Source organism: Zonotrichia albicollis, chromosome 22, assembly GCF_047830755.1.
Source record: "Zonotrichia albicollis isolate bZonAlb1 chromosome 22, bZonAlb1.hap1, whole genome shotgun sequence".
NCBI classification, from domain to species: Eukaryota; Metazoa; Chordata; class Aves; order Passeriformes; family Passerellidae; genus Zonotrichia; species Zonotrichia albicollis.
This window is the reverse complement of record NC_133840.1, coordinates 791,310-803,889: the sequence shown is the minus strand read 5'-3', so window position 1 is coordinate 803,889 and position 12,580 is coordinate 791,310. Positions and strand designations below refer to the sequence as shown.

The 12,580-nt window shown below is 50.5% G+C and overlaps 1 protein-coding gene across 5 annotated transcripts in view; it reads right to left on the bottom strand.

The window, feature by feature from the left end:
• The window catches only part of NF1 (neurofibromin 1), a 70,899-nt gene extending 59,554 nt beyond the window's left edge, over positions 1–11,345 (bottom strand). For 3 of the 5 annotated variants that reach the window (XM_074556936.1, XM_074556932.1, XM_074556933.1), the window contains exons 1-4: positions 11,101–11,345; positions 4,517–4,660; positions 2,961–3,044; positions 414–604 (exon numbers count right to left, since the gene is read on the bottom strand). In XM_074556936.1, the coding sequence (XP_074413037.1) occupies positions 414–604; positions 2,961–3,044; positions 4,517–4,660; positions 11,101–11,160 (479 nt within the window). In that variant the 5' untranslated portion in view covers positions 11,161–11,345. The remainder of the gene's footprint in view (positions 1–413; positions 605–2,960; positions 3,045–4,516; positions 4,661–11,100) is intronic. The other 2 variants (XM_074556934.1, XM_074556935.1) reach the window with 2 other exon arrangements.
• Positions 11,346–12,580: the final 1,235 nt, after the last annotated feature.

The window sequence follows — 12,580 nt, the reverse complement described above, 5'->3', positions numbered from 1 at the left end:
ATGCTGTCCTACCCCAGGGGGCTGCAGGCACAGTGCAGATGCTGTGATGCTGTCCCTCCCTAGGGGGCTGGCTGCACACAGCAGTGCAGATGCTGTCCCGCCCCAGGGCTGCAGGCACAGTGCACATGCTGTCCCGCCCCAGGGGGCTGGCTGCACACAGCAGTGCAGATGCTGTGATGCTGTCCCACCCCAGGGGGCTGGCTGCACACAGCAGCGCAGATGCTGTCCCTCCCTAGAGCTGCAGGCACAGTGCAGATGCTGTGATGCTGTCCCGCCCTATGGGGCTGCACACAGCAGTGCAGATGCTATGATGCTGTCCCTCCCTAGGGGGCTGGCTGCACACAGCAGTGCAGATGCTGTCCCTCCCTAGGGGGCTGCAGGCACACAGCAGTGCAGATGCCAGCAGTCCGTACCTGGTGGAGATGCGGCTGAAGACGGCGTTGAAGTTGTTGCAGCTGAGCGAGAAGAGCACGCCCGAGGCGGAGCTGCGCAGCTCGGCCGCGTGCTGGTTGCCCTCGCGGTAGGTGTGGATGAAGTGGCAGATCTCGGGCAGCAGCTGCTTCACCAGCATGGTCTCGTCCAGGCGCATGGTGTCCTTCGGTTGCTGCGGACAGACAGCGGCCCCTGAGCTCTGCTCGGGAGGCAAAGCCTGGACCCACCTCCAACCTGCACAGAGAGGCTCCTGGCCCAGCACAGCCAAACCCCCCACAGCTCCAGCCTAGGACACCAGGCTGATGGATCCCATTGAACACCAGGCTGATGGATCCCATTGAACACCAGGCTGATGGATCCCACTGGGCCCCAGGCTGATGGATCCCACTGAGCAGCACCAGGCTGATGGATCCCACTGAACACCAGGCTGATGGATCCCACTGAGCGGCCCCAGGCTGATGGATCCCACTGAACACCACGCTGATGGATCCCAATGAACACCAGGCTGATGGATCCCATTGAACACCAGGCTGATGGATCCCACTGGGCCCCAGGCTGATGGATCCCACTGGGCCCCAGGCTGATGGATCCCACCGGGCCCCAGGCTGATGGATCCCACTGAGCAGCCCCAGGCTGATGGATCCCATTGAACACCAGGCTGATGGATCCCACTGAACACCAGGCTGATGGATCCCACTGGGCCCCAGGCTGATGGATCCCACTGAACACCAGGCTGATGGATCCAACCGGGCCCCAGGCTGATGGATCCCACTGAACACCAGGCTGATGGATCCCACTGAGCCCCAGGCTGATGGATCCCACTGAACACCAGGCTGATGGATCCCACTGAGCCCCAGGCTGATGGATCCCATTGGGCCCCAGGCTGATGGATCCCATTGAACACCAGGCTGATGGATCCCACTGAACACCAGGCTGATGGATCCCATTGAACACCAGGCTGATGGATCCCACTGAACACCAGGCTGATGGATCCCACTGAACACCAGGCTGATGGATCCCATTGAACACCAGGCTGATGGATCCCACCGGGCCCCAGGCAAACATCAAACCAGGCTCTGCAGCAATCCATGCTTTGCCCTGACTGACGTGCCCTGCTGCTCTGGGTGAGGATCAGGACAGCACTGCCTGCCTCGGCTCCCCCTGAGGGCTAAAGAGCAAAGCCCACCCTCACTTCCCTTGGGGTAAGTGCTTGCTGGCCATATTTTAACAGTGAGTATTTTATATTAAAAATGAACCAAAAAGAGGTGCTTCTCCCTCGTTCCTTCTGGGAATTGCTCTATATGAGTCAAAAATGGCTTAATTTCCCTGCAAAAGAAAAATCTAATTTTTGCCAGTTTGCACAGTGTGAGACATAAGGAAACTATTTACAGAAGAATTCAAAGTGAAACTTTGCTCTACTAAGAGCAAGTTTTAACAGAAGGGTCAGCACTAAAGCTTTCTAAAATTCTACCAATGAGTTTTCCATAGGGAATTGGGAAGTTTCAGAGACTCCCACTTAGCTGACCTGCGTCCTGTTGCCATGAGAACTTGATGAAACATTGAGCAAGAAATCCATCTGAAGATACCACAGAACACAACATGCTTTGTACAGAGCTTTGGCTCACTCTGATTTAACATATTCTGCCTCAAACTGCTCTCATTTCAAGTGACAGAGCAAGAAAGATTCAGCACAATTTTAGGCTATTTAAATATGATGATCTATTAAGGAAAACCACAGTTTCAAATATTATGCATAGTAGAAATATTTAAAAATAACCAAATTCTGAAGATAAAATTCTGGTTCTTTGACTCAAATTGTTCTTTTGACTCAACACATCAAAGACACAAAGTGCCAAAAAGGGGTGCTTTCCTCAGCTGTAAAAGCTGGAAACCAAATACAGCTTAAAAATAAAATCTGTTCTTGTTAAAAGAATAAACCACTGCAAATCTCACTCTCAGCGAAGTTTGGCTCGGCACAGTAAGCTGTACAAGCAGCAGCACTCTCCTCCCAAAGGGACCAGCAAACTGCCTCGCAGCAGCTCTGACTGGAAAGCTCAGGCCTGCACTCCCAGCGGAGATTTGGACATGGTTAGCTAATGTAATCTAGGAAACACCTGCAGAAACCATCTCTAGAGTCGTGGCAGCAAAGGTTCTGCTCTGTATAAAAGCACATGGAAAATTACTTCAACAAATGAAAGTTTTAAGACATTAAAAAAAATCTCAGCCCTGTATGCAGAGAACTAAGTAGCACAAAATGAAAAACTTGCGCTGAATCCTCTGTTACTTTTAACAGGAAAAAAGACCATTAATTTTAGGCAATGTAAAGCACCCTCCAAATCGTTAATGCATCGGTTACATCAACTACTTGCATTTATAGGAAGTTTTAGTGTTTTTAAATTGCATTAATCCTATTTTGCTCTAAATCTGATGAGTTTTTAGTACCAGTAATAACAGACACACAAGCATTTGACCTGTATTCTCCAACCCATTGGATTCCAAGTTAGAATTACTTAAGCAAGCCTACTCACCCCTGCCAGACATTTTTCCAGTGTATCCAAGATAATCAGCTGAGATAGATATAAATTCTTTTCAGCAGTTTCTCCAAATATTCTCTAGAAGAAGAATGGATTCATCTGAGACACAGATCTTTGACTTGTGATGTAATAAAAAGCAAGCAGCAAAGTGGCACAGTAAATTATGGCTCCATTATTGCTCTGGTTTGGAGTTTAGACATAAAGCCAGCAAAAGTCAAATTAAAATAGGAAGTAAAACCTTATCACTAAAGAAATATCTTTGTCAAGTCTGCAATGCCAAAAGCAATAAGGAACCAACAGCCCCTGCAAAGGAAGAGTGGAGGTGCCCTGCAGCCCCTCACCTCCCCAGGCCCACTGGCTGCTCACAGGTGTGGGGGCACCTTCCAGAACCTGGTCAGGTATCCATCAGTGCTGGCTCCTTGGCAGCTCTGCACAGGATGCCCCACTGCAGACACAGGCAGGGCTCCCTGGGGTGCTCCAGCCTGCACCAGCCCTGTGCCAACAACAGGCACTGCCTCCAGCAACATTCAAACAGCAAAATAAAGTAGGTAAGACTCAACCAAAACCACAGACAGAGCACCTGTCAGAGCACCCAGAGAAGTTTCCTTACCCCAGGGCAGGGATGGCTCACCTCAGGAAACCCCCAGGTTTCAGCTGACACTCTTTCTGAGTGCTGTGACTGAGTGTCTCTTGGCCTGGTCTGTTCCAGCCACAGAAACCCTCCCCAGTTATTGCTGATTCCCACAGAAGCTCACACCACCACATGTGACAAACACTCAGACTTGCTCCTCAGGGCAAACCTTTTAATTGACACTTTCAGCTAGGTCTTTCCTCTCAAACTCTGTGTATCACATAGAGAAACTTCTTTAAACTGTACAGTTCTCTCATTTATCAGCCAATCCCCTTGCACATCAACATGCTCCCTCATGCCTGTAGAGTTTAATTAAAATAAATTCTCTCTCCAAAGGGATTACAGGTAGCTTTAAGCAGCCTAAAATCCCTAGCAGCAGGGCAACCTATTTTCTCATTTTATCAGTCCTCTGCAGTTCCAGCAGATGCACATCCCTGTACAACTGACAGCCAAGGGCTCACTCCAAATAATGTCTCTAAAATCATAAAGAAAGTACTGCCAGAGCCTGGCCAGTTCTGTTGCCTGTCTGGGGAGATTCCAAATGATCCCAAATTACACTGATCCAGAACTCAATGAACTAAACTTTTCTCATGGCAAAGGTTCTGACTGAAACTCATCTGGCTGCTAAAAAATACAGCTATTTTACATATACACAGACACACAGTGAAAGACCTAAGCAGCCTGGAAAATTCAAATAGCTCAAGTTTTAAATCCCTTCCCTGCCCCAAAATCCCAATGCCCTTTCTGTGGCACATGGCTCTGATGGATGCTGCTGGTGAACTCCAGAACAGAAAATAAGTATGTGTAAAAGGCAAGCTACAATCTGACTAAATTTCAAGTAATTCTCTGCAGATTTTACAACAGAAATAAAGAACTATTTTTAAAAAATCACCAAACAATGCAAAATTAGAAAACTTACCATGTTATTAACATTTTTTAATATATTGGTGAGACCACTGATGACCAGGGAAAACTTGTACTTGGAAATGTTGATGAGACATTCCTTGTTGTGCTCCGTGCTGACTTTGGTGTGGGTATTCTGCTGGCAAGCCTTGATTGGAAGCTGCAAGAGAGAACTGCTATAAGCTTTTTCACACTGAAATTGACAGCTTTAAAGATGGGTTAAAAACTTGTGACACACCAGAAGCCACCTTGAAAAACATTCAACAAGAGATAACAGCAAACACATTATTTCATCTTCTCTACATTCATCTTTCCATTTGTTATCTATAAAGCAAAACACCTAAGCTCACCTGTTCCTTTTTCTCAACTGAAACTGAGAATATTTTGTGATAAATTTTCTACAACCTGGATGTCAAAGCAATCAAAAGGAGCAGAAAAATATAAGACAGAATTCTAAGAAAAGAGTCTTTATTTTAAAAATGGGCTTAATAAAGACCAAAAACCTTCTGAGAAGAAAATGCATCTTGGGACCTGAGGGGAGGGAAACCCCAGCAGGTCCCAGAGCAGGGGAGCTGGAAGGCAGCAGCTGCTCCATGCGGGTGCCCTGCTCCATCCCAGGGCAGGACTGGCCAAGGAGGAGCCGGCGCTGGCCCCGCAGCCCCCATGGCCGTGGGACCTCTGGGGTCCCCCACAAACAGCCCGGTGCTGAATGGCAGCACCTGTGAGCCACACGTTACCTGTCCCTGCCCAACAGCCAGTGCTAACAACTACACCTGAAATCCATCTTTGCCCAGAAAGAGAAGATTCAGAGCCACCGCACGGCCTGAGATGTTCCTGCTGCTGTGTGAACACTGGGTACTTTGTTTCCTCTCTACCCAAATTCTTCAGGGGTCACACACAAGTCACTTCCCAGGCACACACCCACTCCCCCTGCCTGCTCCCAACCGCCACTCTTCAAAAACAATCCCTATACTCAGGATTTATATTTTTTTAAAAGCAAACTAATATAGGAACATTTATGCCATTTGTATTTGAAAGTGTGACCTTGGAATTCCCTATCCATAGGAGCTTGAATTGCCACTAAAAGTTTTAACCAATTTGGACCAGAATTGTGAACAAAGGTATATTCTGAAAGACAGCAATAGCTCAATGGAAAGGCCATGTGTAATATTTGTGCATTAGAAAAGATTATCGGAGAGAGAGAGAATTTCAGAGTAGGTAAAAGAAGGATTCCAAGGAATTACAATCAGCTTTACAGCTGCGAAGTGCCTAGGGAGGCCCCTGCCAGGCCGGGGGCTCTGGAAGGGCACCCTCCCCACTGCCCCCTGGCACCACCTCCTGCTGGGGAAGGTCCAGATGCCCAGAATGGAAGTGCAAGATGAATGGCACTGCAGAGCCCCAGCCTGGAGCACCTTTGTCCAGCAGCTGTGAATGCAGCGTGCCTGAGCCAGCCTCCCCTGGGAGGGAACCGGGCCCTGACACACCGTCCTGCTCTGATGCCATGGGTGACTCCCTCTCTGTATGTGCTGAGCTTCGGTGTGGCTTCAAGCTCAGTTCTTCTGTACCATGGACTAGGAGCCCTATGGACATGGCTGGGTCTTTCCTAAGGGAATGGCTGACTGTCAATGAAGGAGAAAGATGCTCCTGGCACTCCAGATCAGACCAAAGAGCCTGGAGCAGCAGCCCCAAATGGGCACCTCCAAGGTGAGGGCTGAGACTCTGCCTGCAGGCACCCACAGCAAACACCCATGGGCAGCCCAGCTGATGCCCACGGGCAGCTGTGACTCCGGGCAGCTTGGGCTGCAGGCTTCACAGCAGCGTGAGGCGCTCCAGTGTGCTCCCTCACCCCTGCAAAAGCAGAATAAACAGCATTTATGACTCAAGCTTTGTTTTCACTGTCAGATGTTATTTCTACAATACATTTCTGGAAGTCATTGGAGGATGATAGATACATTTAATTTAAAATTTCACTAGTTTGCTAGTACTTTTTATTTGAATTTTCAAGTCTCTGTGCTGACAGCAGCAGCAAAGCTCAATACCACTGAGTGCTAAAACACTTGAGAAGAGCTTCTCAAAGAAACTGTGTCATAGATCTAGTTCTGTGTGCTCCCATGCCAGAGAAACATCACATTACACGCTTCTGGAGCTTCCTGCCACAACAGCCACTACAACAAGGTCACCTAGAAGTAAAACTGCTTTTTATACTATCATTTAAAAAAGGAAACTATACAAAAAGGAAATATTAGCACTGTTATTTTGGGGTTTTTTATTTCTCAGCTCTTTTCTTTGTGCACTCTGACATGCTGGAACATTTTATTTCCCCTCACAGAATGCAGCAACAGCGCTGAGCAACTAGAGAGAATCTATTTTATTTCTCTACAAATATCCATTAATCTAAACATTGGGGGTGGGAGAAAGCTGAAATTTTACTTTCATTGACTTTTGATTCTCTAGTCTGATGCAAGAAGGTCCAATCTTTTGTTATATGAAGATGGACGTTGGTTTGGAACCACGATCACTGACAGGCCTGAGTGTCTCTAAGTTGTGCACTCAGGCTGTTGAGAAAAACGACACTGAGCCATGGATTTTGCTTTATCACTTGTAATTAATGAACACAAAGTTAAATCAACTCTAGTTAGTTGGTACTTAATAGTCTGGAGAAACACACAATATCTAGGAAAAAATCCCTACTGCTATCCTTAACAGACCCAAAACCCACCTCAGTTCACCCTTCCAAACAATCTCTTGGAACTTTTCAGCAGAACATAACACACACACGTACTGGTGACAGAAAATCCCCACAGCAGCAGCCCTCCTCAGTACCAGCACTGTCACAGCCAGACACAAATCTCTCTAAATCAACAGGCACCTTCCTCCCTCTATGAACACACACCTGCTAAAGGGGCACTATCCCTGAAAAGAGCCTCACAGCCCAGCCTTCTCAAGTTTCAAAACTTTCAGAAGTTTCTAAATACGATGCTCTAAAGATAAAGCATTGTCAGAAAGTGAACTGGAAGTCGGTGCTGTGACCAATCCCGTATTTCCCCATCCTGCCAACACAAACACTGTGCCAGGTGAGGAAGGGCCGTGGCTCACCTGGACACTTTGAGCAGCTCCCCATGCAGCCAGGGCACACCTGTGGCACTGGGCATCTCCCTGCTGCCCCTGGGCAGAGCAGCACCTCAGTGCAGCCAGGGCACACCTGTGGCACTGGGCATCTCCCTGCTGCCCCTGGGCAGAGCAGCACCTCAGTGCAGCCAGGGCACACCTGTGGCACTGGGCATCTCCCTGCTGCCCTTGGGCAGAGCAGCACCTCAGTGCAGCCAGGGCACACCTGTGGCACTGGGCATCTCCCTGCTGCCCTTGGGCAGAGCAGCTCCCCATGCAGCCAGGGCACACCTGTGGCACTGGGCATCTCCCTGCTGCCCCTGGGCAGAGCAGCACCTCAGGCAGATCCCTGCACACACCCTGAGAGCCATCACACCAGAGCCACAGCAGGTTCTGCTCCAGGAAGATGGACCAGCACACCTTGTGCTGCAGGCAGGGCTCCAGCCTGGCTCAGCCCCAGCCCCTGGGCCGTTCTGCCCCACACCCAGCAGCTGAGCCCAGCCCAGCCTCACCTCCCAGCACAGGACAGCCCTGGGGGCACAGCAAACACCTCACAGCACACCCCATTACTATCAGGGATGCCCTAACAAGCCACGAGGAAAACCACAGCTGGGACCTGCAACCACTGCTTTGCAGGTCTCCGATTCTGCACAGATTTCAAACACTGTGCAGAAAAATCAACAGGAGGAGGGAATATTTGCTTTAATTCAATGCCTTTTAATTAAAGGGAGAATGGAACATTACTACTGACTTCCAGTTTTTATGCACTTAACTGACAGCCATCACACCTCATGAACTGCAAATAGGAAGCCTAAACCAAAACCCACATAACAGAAGTCTTCTTTCTTTAAAGCATATCAGAATCACAGATCATTAATGGTGGAAGAGACCTCTGAGATGGCTGAGTCCAACCTGTGACTGATCCCCACCTTGGCACAGCCCAGAGCACTGAGTGCCACATCCAGTCATTCCTTGAACACTTCCAGGGATGGGCACCCCACCACAACAACCACTTACATGGCCACAAGTTTATAAAGGATTAATAGTTTTTATTACATCTGATAGTTTTAAACCAATCTAGATATAAATGGTTTGGGCAGTCAGACTCCTCCAACTATGCCCACAACTACTCCAGTGCAGTGCCAGCCTTCCTGTGACTTCACATTGTAACACACTTCAAGCACTAGGAAAACACAAAACATAAAACTGGAAGTGAGTATTTCCATAGGAAAAACAGAGACAATTTTATTTCCCAAAGCTCTGACTATGTCTGAAATCACAGGGAATTCCATGAATTTCCAGGCTCTTTGTGCTACTGCAGTCTAATTTTATCCTGTTCACCCCAAGTTTTGAAAAATGCAGTAACCAGTACTAAGGGCAGGCCCTGCTGAGTCTCCCCACGCTCTCTGGCAGCGTGGTCTGGTCCCACAGGTCTGACCTGCAGCAGGTGAGGGCTCAGTGGAGCACAGGGCAGGACTGGCAGGAGCTCCAGGATTTTTTCTGTGAGCCAGGCACTGGTTAATTCACAAAACTCTGCCTGCCAGTCACTGCAGGCCCACAGAATTGTACACACAAAAGCACATTTTGGTTAAAGCAGCATTTTTAACAATAAACAAGAGCAGACCAGAGCAGACTGGTTTGCCCTGATTTCCCTTGTTTTCAATACCGATTAGCATCCTCTCAGCTTGCTGCTTCATCTTTCCTAAAATGAATTCAAGCACTCAGCAAATGAATGAAAAGCCTGTCTACATCTGTAAATTGGGAGGAAAGATGGTTACACTTTCCTTCTTTGCAAAGGAAGGAAGAAACCCTGGAAAAGTTTGTCTTCTCCTGGGCAGGAAAACCAAAACACAACGGAGCTGAGCTGCCCCTCTCCCCCTCCTCACTCAAACCCACTCTGGCATGCCAAGCTGCTCCTGGTGCTGAACCCACAGGTCCTGCTTTCAGGCACACACAGGATGCAAACCCTCACAGCTGCATGAACCACTGAAATAATCTGCATATATTCAGTGTATTTGGATAAGACACCACAACTGTGACTGACAACGATGCACTTGATGCATATTATCACTGTAATTCCACTATTTCAGCATCTCAGCTTTCTTACTACCCAGAGAGGACTCCTCCCCTACATTATCCATAACCATGCCACAAAAAGTACAGAAAAATTCTGTTCTAAGTTTGTAACTCCTAATAGATGCTGTCAAGCCCAATTCCACAATATACACAACAAAGAAGAGGAGAAAGCCCAGCTCCTTTAAACACCAGTACATCAAGAAATATTTTCTTGCATTATTGAGAACATAATCAATCCTATGTTTTCTAAGCTTATGGAAAAAATGATCTATGACTCAAGGAGGAGAATAAGGTAACTATGCAAATGTGTCTATAATATATTGCAAAAATTTGCCTCATTATAATGTCAAAAGATAAAGTTTGATATTTTCCTCTTCAAAATAAAGTTCATATAAATGTGAAAAGAAACAGCTTGTTTTTCTTGCACCAGGCCACATCTTTCTGCAGGGTGCTGAAGCCCAGCAGCACTGACGGACAGATGCAGCACAGAACAAGGCTCAGTCTGGAGGAACAGCTCCACGTTTTTGATGGATTTACAGCAAGCAGGGTCTCACAGAGCTGGGACTACTGTGACACAAGGGCTGCACTCGCAGTGTGGCAAAATAAGACAAACACCACAGGAACTGATCACTGAGCCTCAGGGGAGCTACCTCAGTCAGGAAAGCACCTTGGGAGCAGGGAAGGAGTGTAAGCTCCGAGCTTAGCCCCACGGGGAGTCACCCACCTAATCCCGGTAAGCAGTTCCTGCTGGTGGATCAGAGAAATATAAAGTCTAAGGCCAACAAATCCCTCTTCCTTCCATTCAGAAAATCCTTCTCGGAACTACTAGCGCTGACTTTTGCAAGGAGATGCAAATACCCATCCCTGCAATGGAAACCAGGGGCCGGAACCCCCTCGTGACGCCTCAGGGGCTGGGGCTGCACACCGACATCGCCCTGCACCGGGGGCACGGGCAGCGCCTCCAGCGCTCCTAACCCCGCTCTGAGGCCGGCTCCCCTCGGGAGAGGCAGATGATGCAAAGCCAGGACGCGAATTTCACAGCACTGTCCACGGAGAGCAGGGACACTCCGGGAGAGGCGGGGGAGCAGCGGCGAGGGGAGCCAGGCCCCTCCTCACGGCCGCTGCCGGCACAAGGACGGATGCGCCGCACCTGGAGCGGCCGGCCCGGCAGCGGCGGGACCCCGAGCGGCGGGAGCGCCGGGCTCTGAGGGGCTGCGAGGGCAGCGCGGCCCCGCCCCGGGCCCGCCCGGCACAAAGGGCGCCGGGGCCCCGGGCCTCGGCCCCGGCACGGGCGGGGGGCGGCAGGAGCGGCGCTGCCACGGCCGCCCCATCCCGGGGAGCGGGGCCGCTCCCCCGCCGCGCGCCCCCGGCCCTCCCCGCGGCCCGGGGAGGGGGACGCGCCGCCGCCCCCGCTACCTGCTCGTCGAAGCGGTTCACCACGGCCTGCACCCACTCCACGGGCTTGTGCGCCGCCATGTCCCGCCGCCGCCGCCCGCCCGGGGAGCGGCGGGTGCGCGCGGGCGGTGCCGGTGTCGCGGGCCCTCAGCGCGCGGGGCCCGCCATGACACCTCACCGGAAGCGGGAGCGCGCGCCGCCCCCGCCGCCGCGCCCGCCGCGCCAGGGGCACACCGAGCCCCTCACTGCGCCTGCGCACCGCCCCCGCCCGCGCTCGAGCGCTCCTGCGCCTGCGCTGCGCCTGCGCAGAGGAGGGGCTGGGCGGGGACGGGGCGGGGCCCGACGAGGGCGGGGTCGGGCGGGGCGGGGCCTGGCGGGGCGGGGCCGCCGTGGGCGGGACCGGAGGAGCCATGGCGGGGGACGGGGGACCGGGACGGACACACAGCCCTGGGGAACGGGCACAACGGACACACAGCCTTTCGGGACGGACACACCCCGCCCTCGGGATACAGGGTAGCCATCCCTCCCCGCGGCCCTCCGCGTGTGCGCGCCCCTGCCGGACCGTGGCCGCTCCCTGCACACCGCGCCTCGGCTGGGGCCGTGTTCCCCCTGCGGGGCCATCTCCGAGCGCTGTGCGTGACACATCCCCCGCAGGTTCGCTGGCTCTGGGATGCACAGCTGTATCTTACCCTCCAACATAAACAGGGTATTTCCATAAATTCACTTATTCTGTTACATTCCGAGTCTTCACTCTGGCACTAACTTCAGATCCGAGCCTGGTCACACCAGCCCCTGCCAACTCTTTACTCGGTGACTCAGAAAAGGAGGATGCACACAAATAAACATCCACTTCCACTTTCCTTCTTGGGAATGTTAATTTGTTTTCCTTCTGTGTAGACAGAAACACAAAATAATGTTCTTTCATACCAGAGTCACGTTGAAATTCTGATGATATAAATAAAGACGCAGCTTGAGGTGAGGGCTCTGGAACAGTGGATTTAAAATTGGCAGGACTGGAGAATCAAACGAAATTTCTGTCCCCCCCACTCAGTCAGGGCCTTGATGTGACTCAGAGACTCTTGCTGTTATCAGAGCACACAGGAATTATTACCAGCAACAGCAATATCAAATTTATCCTGAGTTAACTTTCCCTGTAAATAATGAGCAATAAAAATCCTGTAATTCGGATTTACAGGACAAGCAGTTCCATTGAATTCCAGCATCAAATCCAGGAATCTGGGTGACAGCAAATTTTTGAAGGGCAGATGTTTTATAAAAAGACAAAAATCAATTGCAAATATTTAATTTAAGGGGGAAAAAAAAGCCCAATTAATTGGTTGAAGAATAAGGCTTTGTCCCAGGGAGTAGTGCAAAGGCAGAGAACACAAAACACCAACACTGAAGGTGCAGAGATGAACACAAAACCCCAAGGGTTCAGTGGAGCAGAGCCCTTGCCCAGCAAGGTTTATTAATTCACATTAAAGCCGAGGGCTGGCTCTCC